The sequence below is a fragment of the Ranitomeya variabilis genome, chromosome 4, assembly GCF_051348905.1.
Source record: "Ranitomeya variabilis isolate aRanVar5 chromosome 4, aRanVar5.hap1, whole genome shotgun sequence".
Classification (NCBI taxonomy): Eukaryota; Metazoa; Chordata; class Amphibia; order Anura; family Dendrobatidae; genus Ranitomeya; species Ranitomeya variabilis.
The window spans coordinates 210987440-211003193 of record NC_135235.1 but is presented as its reverse complement, the minus strand read 5'-3'; the positions used below and the strand labels follow the sequence as shown (position 1 = coordinate 211003193).

Sequence of the window (15754 nt, the reverse complement as noted above, 5' to 3'; positions counted from 1 at the left end):
TACATAGATATATAGATGTCAGTGACACACACACATATATATATATATATGTAGTTATGTTACATAGATACATAGAAGAAAAGCTGGCAATTCATCTGCTGCGTACTGTAAAATCATTGCAGGAGCCAACAGGATAGAATAGATGGATTACACACAGTATATGTACATAGAATAGATAGATATAGAGATGTCTATGACAAATAGAATCAGTACAGTGTGTGTGTGCAGCTTTCTGTACATGTATTTAATAAAAGATTATTTTTTGGAAAAAAATGGTGTTGGCTCCCGCGTAATTTTCTTAACCAGCACAGGGAAAGCCGACGACTGCGAGCCGATGTTTATAGCCTGGGAAGGGGGTAATACCCATGGAGCTTCCCAGGCTATTAATATCAGACCACAAATGTATACTTAGCCTTTACTCTTAACATGGGGGACCCTAAAAAAATAACTTAGGGTCCCTATATAATTAATAACCAGCAAAGGCTATGCTGACAGCTGTGGGCTGATATTAATAGCCTAGGAAGGGGCCATGGATACTGGCCCCCAGGCTAAAAACATCAGCTCTTAGCCACCCCAGAAAAGGCGCATCTCTAAGATGCACCATTTCTGGCACTTAGCTTCACTCTTCCCACTTGCCCTGTAGCGGTGGCAAGTGGGGTGATAGTTGGGAGGGTAATGTCACCTTTGCATTGTCAGGTGACATCAAGCCCGAAGTTAGTAATGGAGAGGTGTCAATAAGACGCCCCCATTACTAACCCCATTGTCATGCTGTATAAAAACACAGACACCCAGAATAAAGTCCTTAATTGAAAGAATGACATAGACTCCTTTAATAAATCTTAATTAAACCATATTTAGGAACTCGTCCATTCCACCAATTCCTTGTAGTTTGCATTTCTACAGGAAATGTTTGACCTCTGTAATTGCAAACAAAGGTTTATGTACTAAATATTAAAGTTCTGTTTTTCCATTGTATCACATTCTTATTTTATGCAATAAAATGCAAATTAATTATGTAAAAATCGTACAATGTGATTTCCTGTTTTTTATTTTTAGATTCTGTCTCTCATAGGTGAAGTGTACCTATGATAAAAATTACAGATCTCTCTATTCTTTGTAGGTGGGAAAACTTGCCAAACCGGAAGTGTATCAAATACTTATTTTCCCCACTGAATTTTAGCTCATTCCTCACTACAAAACAGCTTCCACAATCTTTTGTTGTTCGGTTTTCTAGAGATCAATTATGGAAAGGAAAACATATCCAATTTTTAGAAGAGGATCCCACTGCTGGATACATTTCTTTGCCACAGTTGACCCAAAGTGACAGGTTCATGGGGAAAAATCTACCAGCATAATACCATGGAAGCTGTTTTGTAGCGAGGAATGGGCTAAAATTCCTTCAAGCCAATGTGCAAGACTAATCAGCAATTAGCAGAAACAGTTAGATGTAGCAATTTCTGCACATGGAGGTGAAAACTGATACTGAAATCAAAGGTTCACATACTTTTGCCACTCACAGACGTGCCATAATGGATCATTTTTTATTAAAAAAAAAGACAAAATCTAATATTTTTGACCCATTTGTTTGAGTTGGTTCTTTATCTACTTTTAGAACTTGTGTGAAATGATGTAATTTTCATCAGATAATGAAGTATTAGGTCAAATTTAAGCAGAAATCTGAAAAAAAAATTCTGAAGAGTTCACAAACTTTCAAGCACCACTGAGCATGCAGGCACCAGCTGATCCTGACTGGTGCTGGGATGACTTATTGCAACATCTGGCCTATATTCATTACTTCCCATTCTGTCACTTTTCGGCTATCTTAGGGTTAACCCTGTACAGAGAGTAGATTGCTCATTAGACTTCGCCCCCTCCAACCTAATGCTGATCATGTGTCTGCCTCCAGCTTCAAGGTGCAATAGTGCAACCATTACGACTCACAGCCGGCAGCTTATATAAAGGCAGACGAAGAGTGGGGGAGCAGTTGCTACTGAGAAGGTAAGAAGGATTAATGGTGGTGGTGATGGTGGTAGTGGGGGAAGTAGGAATAGTTAGTCTTATATGGTTGGTATCGATAGATGAAGACCAGTAAGTCAACTTTATGATTTCGGACTTTTCTTGAACTTGGGTATTTTTAGGAAAGAGTCTACGAGAGGAACGTAGAAGCTTCTTGGAGGATTGAGGCTGTCCTGTCATCGTATTCAATATCCATTTTCTCTTCTAGGATCCTATAGGAGAACCATGATGTGGACATTTGTACTGTTGACCATTGGGCTCCTGGCAGGTAATTTATATAATGCTTGATGATATTGGTGGGCCTTAGTGGTATGGAGTAAATTAATGGTGGTGCTACTCACCAATGGTGGCCCAACTACTGAAGCCATACCACTGACTCAAATATTATCCTCATACTCTAGCATCACTATGACCTCTAGGCTTGGACACCACTCACTAATCTTATTCCCACAGGAGCCCAGGCCCGATCACTTTTTAAGGATGCACCCCAGACAAAATGGGAGTCTGCCCTGGACAGCTTTTGGCAGACCCTGAACAAAGTGGAAGAAGCCGCAGATGAAGCCTCATTAAAGATGAGAGATTCTGAGATTGGCAAGGAACTTGAGTGAGTAGTATGACAAAAGAAGAATTGAAGTTATGGTGGTGGTAATGTGCAATGTATTAGTAAAATCAAGCATTAGACTGGGTTTTATGACTTAGTAACCTAATACCCCAGGGGTGGATAAGGATTAAACACCTTCATGGCCGGAGGTATTTTCATTTTTGCGTTTTCATTTTTTGCTGCCCTTCTTCCCAAAGCCATAACTTTTTTATTTTTTCCGTCAATATGGCTATGTGAGGGCTTGTTTTTTTGCAGGATGAGTTGTTCTTTTGAACGACACCATTGGTTTTAACATAATGTGTACTGGAAAATGGGAAAAAAAATTCCAAGTGTGGTGAAATTGCAAAAAAAGTGCAATGCCACACTTGTTTTTTGTTTGGCTTTTTTGCTAGGTTCACTAAATGCTAAAACTGACCTGCCATTATGATTCTCTAGGTCATTACTATGAGTTCATAGACACCAAACATGTCTAGGTTCTTTTTTATCTAAGTGGTGAAAAAAAATTCCAAAGTTTGTTAAAAAAAAACCAATGGTGCCATTTTCCGATACCCGTAGCGTCTCCATTTTTCGTGATCTCGGGTAGGGTGAGGGCTTTTTTTTTTGCGTGCTGAGCTGACATTTTTAATGATACCATTTTGGTGCAGATATGATCTTTTGATCGACTGTTATTGCATTTTAATGCAATGTCGTGACAACCAAAAATACGTAATTTTGTCATTTTTACTTTTTCTTATTATTACGCCGTTTAGCGATCTTGTTTGCTTGTTTTTTTAATGATAGATTCGGGTGATTCTGAATGCGGAGATACCAAATATGTGTATGTTTAAAAAAAATGTATTGCTTTATTTTGAGTGGGGCAAAGAGGGGTGATTTGAACTTTTATATTTTTATATTATTTATATTTTTAAAAACAGTTTTTTAAAACTTTTAGCATGCTTCAATAGTCTCCATGGGAAACTAGAAGCTGGCACAACTCGATCAGCACAGCTACATACAGGCAATGATCAGATTGCCTGTATGTAGCAGAAATGCTGACTTGCTACAAGCGCCGGCCACCGATGGGAGGGATTTCTGGCATTTGCCGAAAGCGCGTGTTAAATGCCGCTGTCAGAGTTTGACAGTGGCATTTAATGGCTTAACAGCCGCGGGTGGATTGTTATTCCTCCCGTGGCTGTTAGCGGCACATGTCAGCTGTTCAAAAGAGCTGACATGTGCCAGAAAGATGTGGGCTCACTGCCGGAGCCCACATCAAAGGGAGAGTGCTTGACATCCTTTTACTAAGGGTGCCTGGTTGGGTGTCTGACATTCTACTCCATGCAGAGATCATTCAGCTATTGCAAAATGTACAGCTATTATGAGCCAATGAGAAACCCAATTTTAGCTGCAAAAATTCACGCAATTTACAACCACTGACCTGATTTTTAAAGGATGGAAAAACATCTAAACCTTTAATTAAATTAAATACTCTATAAACAAGTTTTTTTTTGTCTTTAGGAGATGATTCCTAATTTATTTTCAAAGTTGAAAGTAAAAAACAAATAATAAAAAATAAAAATAAATAAAATAAAAAATAAAATAAAATAAATACAATAAGGCTGGGTTCACATTGCGTTAATGGGTGATCGCTAACGGACAGCGTTGCACGGCGAAAATGTCGCAATTAACGCCGTGCAACGGGTCCGTTAGCGCACCCATTGACAGCAATGTTAATTTCGCCAGCAGCGCATCACTAGCGCGTGCCTTTTTCGGCTCGCGCTAGTGATGTGCCGTTCTTCTGTGACGCGCCTCGGACGCTGCTTGCAGCGTCCGCGGCGCGCCCGAGGTCCGTTCCCCGCTCTCGCAGATCGGGGATCTGCGAGAGCGGGGACGTTAACGCGACCCACAAACGCGATCCATAAAAATACATTGCGTTAGCGCAATCCGCTAGCGCTAGCGCTAAACGGATTGCCCTAACTCAATGTGAACCTAGCCTTAGGCTACGTTCACATTTGCGTTGTGCGCCGCAGCGTCGGCGCCGCAACGCACAACGCAAACAAAAACGCAGCAAAACGCATGCACAACGCTGCGTTTTGCGCCGCATGCGTCCTTTTTTTGATTGATTTTGGACGCAGCAAAAATGCAACTTGCTGCGTCCTCTGCGCCCGGACGCGGGCGCCGCAGGGACGCATGCGGCGCAAAACGCAAGTGCGACGCATGTCCATGCGCCCCCATGTTAAATATAGGGGCGCATGACGCATGCGGCGACGCTGCGGCGCCCGACGCTGCGGCGCAGACCGCAAATGTGAACGTAGACTTAATATATTTAAATAGTAAAAAAATAATTAAAAATATATAAAATAATAAAAAATAAATAAAATTCAAAACTTAAAGTAAATAAATAAGAATATTTAAATAGTAAAAAAATTAAATTAAATTCAACACTTATAGTAGAAAAATATATAAAAATATATAAAATAGAAAAAAAAAATTTCAAAGTGAATAAGTAAATGAAACTATTTAAATAGTGAAAAAGACAAAAATAAATGCAATTCAAAACAAAGTACATGAATCAAAATATTTAATACTAACAAAAATTATAAAAAGATCTAAAATAGTAAAAAACTAAAAAAAATTTAAAATAAGTAAAAAAATAAAAAATATTTAAATAGTAAAAAATAATAATATAAAAATATCTAAAATATTACAAATAAAAATAAATAACATTCAAAGCTGAAAGTAAGTATGTAAATAAATACAAATTATTTAAAAAGTAAAAAATAATATAAAAATATATAAATGCGTAAAAATAAATAAAAATAAATAGCATTGAAAGCTTAAAGTAAATAAGTATATAAATAAAAAAATTTTAGCTAGTAAAAAATAATATAAAAATATATAAATGCGTAAAAATAAATAAAAATAAATAACATTGAAAGCTTAAAGTAAATAAATAAAAATTATTTAACTGGTAAAAAAATAATAATATAAAAATATGTTAGTAAAAATAAATAAAAATAAATAGCACTCAAAGCTTAAACTAAAAAAGTAAATAAATAAAAAATATTTAAATAGCAAAAAAATAATACAAAAATATATAAATTAGAAAAAATAAAAATAAATAAAATAAAAAAACTTAAAGTAAATTAATAAATAAAAATATCTAAATAAATACAAATCTTATTTCTAGCAATAATATGTCTATACACAATCTATATAGTTACATAGGAAGGGATTTATTAAATCGCAAAAAGGGTATTATTTAAAATCAGAAACAGCACTACATTTACCCATACACTGCGTTTGGCATTGCAGCCCACCCCAGTAAAGTGATGCAATACCAGACACAACCTGCTGACAAAGGTGGCGCTGTTCCTTAAAAAAAAAAACTAATTTCTAATATTGGAATTTCATCATCTCCATAAAACTTTTTATATGATTTAATTAATGCATGTCCTTTCTCGCCTCCTCTCTGCGCCATGCGCAGATGTCACCGGGTGCAGCAGTTTATGAGCGATTGCAATGAGAGCTTGTAGGAATGAGCAGGACAGGACGGGGCATGTAGACCTGGGTGACATAGCCTGTGCCTGTGACAGTAGCCTTAAGGCAGGTGATAAAAAATGCACATGATGTTCTATCCTGACGGTTCTCGAACATCTGCCGCTACCCCCTATAATTACATATAAAATATTATAACTGGATTATTCTGGTTATATGTCATAAATTCCCAAACTGTGTAATATATTTTATGAATATTTTCCAATTTTTTTTAACATTTGCTAAATCTCTGCTTGCTGTCAGTGAAAATGAAATCCAGTTATAGGAGGAGGCTTGGATACACTGTAGCAAGTCCTGCAGATGTTTCCATTCAATGGCAGCTAGAAAAAAGCACGGTTTGTGTGGGTGCACAATTGAAACCACGATTGCAGGCAATTTCAATACTTCTGCTTGCTGTCAGCAAATTGAAATATTACATGCAGAGATTAAAAGTTGAACACTTCGGCATTTCAGATAAAATATACTTTAGAAATCTCTCGACGCCGCTCCAAGAGCAAAGAGACCGTTCAATCACCTCTAGCACCGCACCCTTTTATCATTGCAATTCTTGTATATTCAGTATGCAATGTGCTCCCCCTAGTGGTGACTACAGGGGTTAATAAATCAATGATGGTGGCCCTGCGGCCTCACACTATTCTCTCAACCCCCTGTAAAATGGTCCAAATCAAATAATAAATGCTGCCCTAGATGTATGGAAGAAAATTAGTATTAAAGTAACAGAGCTTCAACAACATATATAAATAGATAAATTAAATAATATGAAAATGTGCATGAAATAAGGGGTGAAAAAATAAGTATCTAAAGCAATATTTGGATGCAAGTCTGTGTGACTCATTCAGGATACTTGTTTTGGAATATTGTCAGTCCCCTATAAAGCACATTCTCTACTGACTGCTGAGAGCGGGGAGTGTTGTTTGTGGTGTTTGCCTGCAGGACACTAAAAGTCAGACTCAGCAATTCATCTGTAGGAACATGGAATGTCACCCAAACCGATCAGTCAGAACATGTTCCAAAGTAACTTGCAAAGATGAAACTCAACTTTCATATTTTGACAGTGTCAGACTAGATAGATAATAAATAGATAGTAGATAGATAATAGATAGATAGATAGATAATAGATAGAAAATAAATAGATAATAGATGATAGATAATAGATAGATGATAGATAGATAGATAGATAAATAGATAATAGATAGATGATAGATAGATAGATAGATAATAGATAGCTAATAAATAGATAGTAGATAGATAATAGATGATAGATAGATATATAGATAGATAGATAAATAATAAATAGATAATAGATAGATGATAGATAGATAGATAGATAGATAATAGATGATAGATAGATAGATAGATAATAGATGATAGATAGATAGATAAAAGATGATAGATAGATGATAGATGGATAAATAGATAGACAATAGATGATAGATAGATAGATAGATAGATAGATAAAATATAGATAGATGATAGATGATAGATGGATAATAGGTAGATAGATAGATAATAGATGGATAGATGATAGTTAGATGATATATAGATAGATAATAGATAGATAGATAATAGATGGATAGAAATATAGATAGATAATAGATTGATAGATAGATAGAACATAGATAAATAGATAGATAATAGATGGATAGATAGATAGATATATAGATAGATAATAGATAGATAGATAATAGATGGATAGATAGATAGATAATAGATTATAGATAGATAATAAATAGATAGATAATAGATAGATGATAGATAGATAGATAGATAGATAGATAGATGCATGTATGAATGGATAGACTGATGAAAAAATAGATGGATGGACAGACGAGTGGATAGATGGTTGGAGGGACAAGTGGTTTGTTAGAAGGATGGACTGATGAATAGACAGACAGACAGATGGATGAACAGATAAATGGATGGATAGGTGAATGGATAGATTGACAGATAGGTAGAACAAAGATAGATAGATGTGTTGTTAGGACTGGCGGAATGCACCAAGTAAATAGTGAGATGATATTTGGTACATTCGCAGTCCGGGGTCCACGGTGCAGGAGAGAACCTGCTGCTAGCAAATGGTGGCGCTATATGGAGGTGGAAGCGAACTCTGTTAAGTCACAGGGCCGCGGTACCGCACAAAGAGCCAAGCAAGGAGTCACAGAATTCAATGCCAAGACTCGGGATTTGAGTTCGTCTAGACCACTTGCGCTCGACATGACTATTGGGTGTTAGAGAATAACTGAAATAGTAGTTTTGAGCACAAGAGTGCGAGCAGTGCCACACTGGCGGACGCCACTAACCACCCAGACTTGGGTTAAGGAAGCGCTCTAATAGCGCGCGGCGCCGCACTGGCGGTCACAGCAGTAGACGCTGTATTGTGTGTTTTAATGCTGATAGCTCAGCCGGGCGCTAGATAGCAGACATCCACCTTATGCGAACAGTCATACACAAGGGAGGGGATGTTTAAAGAACGACTTGCACTCATCAACACACACACGTTTTCAAATGTACACTAGCGCATGGCCATGCGGTCATGCGAACCTTTTATCTCTGGACTCTGACACTGGACTCTGGACACTGTCTCCCCTGCTGCCATTTCCCATGGTGGCTTACAATTCTCCCATTCCCCAAGACCCACAAACAGACCTGGTGGTGCAGTCGGCATGCTTTTGTCCCCCAAATGCACGTTCCAGGTTATACCCCCAGTTCCTTCACTTTCATTCCCTTCTTTTGAGGTCCACACCATCAGGCTCTTCCGTCCCCTCTCCCTTAGAGTAGCGGTCATATACCGGCCCCCAGGCTCACCCACCCACTTCCTGGACCACTTTTCAGCCTGGCTGCCGCACTTCATGTCCTCAGAACTACCAACCCTTATCCTGGGAGACTTCAACATTCCCATTAACAGCCCCACTTCCACATCTGCATCCCAGCTTCTATCACTAACCACTTCCCAAGGCCTCTCACAGCTCTCCACCTCTGAAACACACAAAGACGGTAACACCCTGGACCTGGTCTTTGTCCGGCTCTGTTCAATCTCTTACCTAGATAACTCACCACTTCCCCTCTCTGACCACAACATTCTCTCCTTCACACTCACCCGCCCACCCCAGCACTCTCCTACCTACCACACATTCAGAAATCTACAAGCCATTAACCCTCATACACTTTCAGACTCCTTACACTCATCACTGTCCCCAATCTCTTCTTTTTCCTGTCCTGATCTGGCTGTACATCACTACAATGACACTCTTAGAAGCACCCTAGACCAAGTAGCTCCCCTCACCCTCAGAACCTCCAAACACAGAGTGAAACAGCCCTGGCTCACTCTCTGCATTCGATCCCATCACAGAAGAAGAAGTCTCCAAGCTCCTCTCCTCTTCTCGTCCGACTACATGCACCACCGACCCCATTCCCTCACACCTCCTCCAGTCTCTCTCTCCAGTCGTCACAACTCACCTAACTACAATTTTTAATCTCTCCCTTTCCTCTGGCATTTTTCCCTCCTTTTTCAAACACTCTATCATTACTCCATTACTAAAAAAAAGCCACCCTTGACCCATCATGCACAAACAACTACAGACCGGTCTCCAATCTCCCCTTCATCTCAAAACTCCTGGAGAGCCTAGTATACTCCCACCTTACCAGTTACCTCTCCACTCATTCCCTCCTAGACCCTTCACAGTCCGGGTTCCGCCCCCTACATTCGACAGAAACTGCACTCATCAAGGTGACCAATGACCTTCTGACAGCAAAATGTAATGGTGACCACTCTCTGCTCATTCTCCTCGATCTTTCTGCAGCTTTTGACACGGTTGACCACCCTCTCCTACTCTCTAGGCTCCAGTCACTAGGCATTAAGGACACTGCTCTCTCCTGGTTCTCTTCCTATCTTTCTGAACACTCCTTCAGTTTTCAGTTCTCCGGCTCCACTTCATCTCCTCTTCCTCTCACTGTCGGGGTACCTCAGGGCTCAGTCATTGGCCCCCTTCTCTTCTCTCTCTACATAACCCCAATTGGACAGACCATCAGCAGATTTGGCTTTCAGTACCATCTTTATGCTGATGACACACAACTAAACACGTCATCCCCTGACCTTACCCCCGCTGTACTACAGAACGCCACTGACTGTCTGTCCGCAGTCTCTGACATCATGTCCGCTCTCTATCTGAAACTCAACCTCTCCAAAACTGAACTTCTTCTGCTCCCGCCTTCTACTAACCTCCCTAAATCTGACATTTCCCTCTCCGTGGGTGGCACCATAATAACACCCCGGCAGCAGGCACGCTGTCTGGGTGTTATGTTTGACTATGATCTCTCCTTCACCTCCCACATACAATCTCTTGCCCGCTCGTGCCGCTTATACCTAAAGAACATCTCTAGAATCTGCCTTTTTCTCACCATGGAGACAACAAAAACTCTCACTGTCGCCCTAATCCACTCCCATCTGGACTACTGTAACGCTCTATTAATTGGCCTCCCCCTCACGCGACTTTCCCCTCTCCAGTCTATCCTTAATGCGGCAGCCAGGGTTGTCCATCTGGCTAATCGTTACTCGGACGTGTCTGCTCTTCGCCAGTCATTACACTGGCTGCCCATTCATTACAGGATACAATTCAAAGTACTTGTTCTCACCCACAAAGCTCTCCACAGTGCGGCACCCCCTTACATCTCCTCCCTCATTTCTGTCTATCGGCCTAGCCGACCACTGCGCTCTGCAAACGACTTTCGACTAACCTCTGCACTAATCCGTACCTCCCACTCCCGACTCCAAGACTTCTCCCGTGCTGCGCCAATCCTCTGGAATGCTCTACCCCAAGATATTAGGACCATCCACAACTTGCCTAGTTTTAGGCGCTCGCTCAAAACACATTTGTTCAGAGCGGCCTATCACGTTCCCTAATCAAACTCATTTTATGTTTGTGTGTGTGTAGCCCATTCACTCACACACTATCTCCAACTACCCCCCACTCCCTGAAGATGGCCGGACCATCATTGTAAATACATCATTGTAAATACACACCTGTACTTTGTATATCCCCCACCTCATTGTAGATTGTAAGCTCTCACGAGCAGGGTCATCTTATTTCGTCTTATTTTGTCTTATTTTGCTTTATTACTGTATTGTTAACATTGTTACCCATGACTGTTGTGTTTGAAACTGTTAAACTGTAAAGCGCTGCGGAATATGTTGGCGCTATATAAATAAAGATTATTATTATTATAGCTGCAGCATGTACAGGACCTTCCCGAAAGGACCAATGGGAGGCTGCCACATAAGTTGAGCACCTTCAGGACCTTCCTAGAGGACCCATGGGATTTGCTGCAGTATCTAAGCATGTGACCCTTGATCTCCAAAGAGAGATCTTACCCTGGGCATGCTCAGAAGGGGAAGAGCAGGACTTAGTCCCAAACACATCTGCTCGCCGCTGCCCAGTACTGGCTACAATGGCAGAAGCTAGAAAGGCAGCAGTAACTCTCTGCACAGAGTCAGACTGAGCGAGACGCTGGGGCCAATGTCTCCTCTGAGCAGACTACACTGCGGCAGGAGAAGAATGGGAGACCGCAGCGGAGATGGTTCGAGATTCCCCCTGTACAGAGGCGGGAACTCAACCCCTAACATGTGTTTTGTGTTTTGGCTAATAGAAGGTTTTTGCTTTTATCCATTTGAGTGCTTCCTTCTTGGTTAGATAGATAATAGATGATTTGCAAGTTCATTATAAGTAATAAACTCATAAGACTCATCATAAATACACGATGTGTTTGTTTGACTTGTTGACCTTTCGCTCTACTTTACTACTAGTGCTTGTGTTCCTTATTAATTCCTTTGCATAACACTTTTTGTTTTTTAGTGGACTTATCAAAGACACGATGGAAGAACTAAGCAATTACGCCGATGACTTGAAGAGCAGGGTTGGCCCCATGGCCCAGGATGCTCAGGAAAGGTTTAACGATGAGGTCTCCGCTCTGGCTGATAAACTCAAGAGCGACATGGAAGACACCAAGTCTCGGGCCATCCAATACTCAGGAGACTTGCGCTCCATGTTCGACCAGAACATTGAAGACGTTCAAGGAAAAGTCAGTATGTACATGAAAAAGCTAAAGAAACGTCTTGCAAAAGATAGCGATGATCTTAAGCAAAAGCTCGGCCAGTATGGGGAAGACCTCAACAAGAACACTCAGGAGAAGGTAGAAAGCCTCCGTAAAAACATTGAACCCTATGTGTCCAGCCTGAAGAAAAAGGGAGAGGAACGTCTTCAGTCTCTGAAAGATGTCATGGATGAACAAGGAAAGCAACTCCGGGATAGATTTGCCTCAGTGGCCAAAGACGTCCAGAACAAAGTAAAGAAAATGGCCTCTGATCTGAAGAGCAGTGTAGACAAGGTGACCGACCAGATGAAAAAGTGGTTCAATCCTTCCATAGACAACCTCCGTAACCAGCTTCAAAACCTAGCCAAGAGTCTCCAGAACAAAAAGCAATAAGATGTTGACCCATGTTCTTGGACTTGAACCACTACACTCATAGTTTCCCACATGTAACGGTTCTGCGAATAGCTGCTAATCCTGGAACTAAAAGCTTGCAGCCCGCATTAAGCTGTAGATACAAGGCCAACATTTTCCGCAATCCCACCAAATTCATCATCAAAGACACTATGTACCAGCAAAATAGTTACATTCCTAATCGCTCCAGATGTGGAGACCTTGAAGTCCAGAGTCATTGCCCTTCATGACCAGGGTCTGAAGATATTTGATAAGAAACTAGGAGAACATTGCTTTTCAACTTCAAGAGTGTGAAGGTCTGGAGCTCCATCTAGGTACCTTTGAGGACAATAGTAAAAACTGCTAACTAAATGAGGATTAAGTTCATTGTGTTAACTGCATTGTTTAGGATTTTTTTTTAAAGTTGATATATCAAAAGAAAAAACATACTCAACTGTTCAATCTCAAGCAATGACTCGGGTGGTCCCTGCAGGTCTGTGTTCTACTTCCCTGCAATGGTGACATCATGTACATCCAGAGGACTTCTACAGCCAATGAATACCCACAGTCATCACCGCTGAGGCCAGTGATTGGCTGCAGCGGTCAGATGGATATAGGTGATGTCATTGCTGCCAGGAACTAAACACAGATCAGTGAGGACCACCAGAGCATTGTCACTGGAGCTACAGGAGATTGAACAGGTAAGTTTAATTTTTTTTTTTAATTTTATCTGTTCATTTTTTTAAAAGAATCCTTGGACAACCCCATTAGTGATAGTACCGCATCCTCTGGAACCTACTTTTGTGGACTAAGCTGAGCTCAATGACTATGTGTCCTGGATATCTCCGACCGTGTACAGGACTTCATCATACCCAAATAGTATTTCTAATGCTTTTCTTTATTACTACTTTGTGTCTTTATATTGTTTTACGTTATTTTATGTGTTTTTTTGTAATATCTTCTTATGGCTTCTACTATCCAGGAGCTACTTATATAATACCTGTCAGCTGTACATTATAGAGATTTTACCAATTGTGATCAATATTTTTAAAATAAAAACAACGGCTGACATGTTTTGTGCGGAGAGGGTCTTCCTATATTGGCACTACCAAGAAAAACTCTATGGATCTCTCACGGGAAGCCTAGGTAGGCAAGAGCTAATAACCCAAGCCCCTGCGATTTCCCTCAACTGTGGGAAACCCTGACTGACACTCTCCCAGAGTTTACACTGATGGTGTGCATGTCTGGGCCTCCATCCTCACCCTGTCTCCTGTTTCAACCCTAGGCTGAAACCTCCACACACCGCCCAGTGAAGAGACCACACACCAATACCCACAGTTAGCACAGACAAGGATAATGGAAAATATGCACCACGCCGCAGTCACACAGGAATACACTATAAGTGCACAGGGCAAAAAAAATACAAATAAAGGAAGGAGAAAATAAGACAAAGGGAAATACACCACCAGATACGATACTCCTTCTCCTAGACCACCACTCCAGACCGAGATAACCACGCACAAGACAGAAGCTATAATCGGCGACGCCCAATGTTCAGAAGAACTATTTAAAGGCAGTGGGCGTGACCCAGCTTCCAATCCAAGCACCAGCTAAATTAACCCCGGACCAGCTAGATAAAAACTAGCCGGCGCCACTGAGCGCATAGTGGACAAAAGCGGAATTACCGCTGACTGTCGAACGCCCTGGTATGAACAGCGTCCGACATGACAGGATCATATGCTCCTTTGCATTACAGGGGTTTTCATGGATATGATGCCCTACCCCAATGTATATTATGTATGGTTCCAGTAATTCTTGTTGATGCACCACAGCCCCATAGTGACGTCCATATAAATGTGACCGAGTCTGGTGCTACAGCTCCACATAAATGAGCTAAACGGGAATACCAAGGAAGATCTGGAAGGGAAAAATGCGCACAGATAGGGCAGTACCATAAGGAACAGGTTTGGGTGAGGGTGATGGTAGCGGTCACTGATAAGGGTTGTGTATGGACACAACACTTGATGTGTCGTAGCTGCAGACCCATGGATGGAGAAAAGTATCACCCAGATAACAGTTTGGCAAAACGGAGACTATCACGATGTGTGTGCTGCTCTCACGAAAAGGATGATAACTGGAGAGCATAAACAAGGTTTCACACCAATGTGTTTCGGCACCGTTCTCAAGGTGAAAGACCAAGTGGTTACTGGTCCTGTGTCGAAATGGCTTGGTGTGAAACCTTGCTTATACTCTTCGTATCTCATCCTTTCCATGAGCACAGCCCGCACAAAGTGATGGTACTCCAGTTCGGCCAAATGGAGACTAGGCAAGGTCACAATTATAAGGGTTTAATGCAAAATTGGGACAACTGTGTACCAGTGAGTGCCGCTGCACCTAATTTGGACTGATTGGTTCCTGTCCCAGGTTTAGAAACTCCTATGAATAGACCATGAAGGAAACATTCCTGGAAAATCCAAATCCCTGTAATCGTTAACCATAAAATATATATTAAGTGAGAGCAAAAAACTTTCCAGAGAAAAGTGGACAAGATTCTCCATGGTAAGTATGTTCCAAATGAGAAAGCAAACACGGACTCCTGAAGATGAAGACCATCGGCCAACATATGATATCACACTAATATACAAACTACTTCTAATAGAGCAAAGTATCTACACCCTTATCACAAATGACATGGTGGAATTATTTTTAGCGGTTTTTGAATCCCTGCATTTTTCTTTTATCCTAGACATCAAGAATTTTGTGTTGTCCAAAGAGGTCTTCTTCTAACTCCTTTGGCTATAGCTCTTATTCCAAACGTTATTGTAGCATCATGGCCACTATACTTAAAAGTTTCCCTAATTTATTACTTTTTAGTTGTCTTCCTTGAGTTAGTGCTACACCCTTTTTGGCATGCTCGCGCACATTGATTGAAAATTGGGGAATCAACCAGAACGGGCCAACTATGGATTGAGTTCAGATGCCTCCTGACTCACCTTGAAGCATATTTGAATTAAACATGTCCAACTATTTGCTTCTGTGGGCATATAGTCTCTGACTGGTGTCTGGCAGCTGATCGTTACCCTACTCCCATAGAAATAAAAATGCATGCTTGGCCGAGGAGAGCAT

General features: G+C 40.8%; 1 protein-coding gene across 1 annotated transcript; it reads left to right on the top strand.

The window, feature by feature from the left end:
• The first annotated feature begins 1888 nt into the window (after window positions 1-1888).
• On the top strand, window positions 1889-13699 carry APOE (apolipoprotein E). The gene is made up of 4 exons (XM_077259828.1): window positions 1889-1998; window positions 2225-2284; window positions 2470-2620; window positions 12001-13699. The coding sequence occupies exons 2-4, from the start codon at window positions 2242-2244 to the stop codon at window positions 12629-12631; spliced, it is 825 nt and encodes a 274-aa protein (XP_077115943.1). The 5' UTR covers window positions 1889-1998; window positions 2225-2241; the 3' UTR covers window positions 12632-13699.
• The last annotated feature ends 2055 nt before the right edge of the window (window positions 13700-15754 follow it).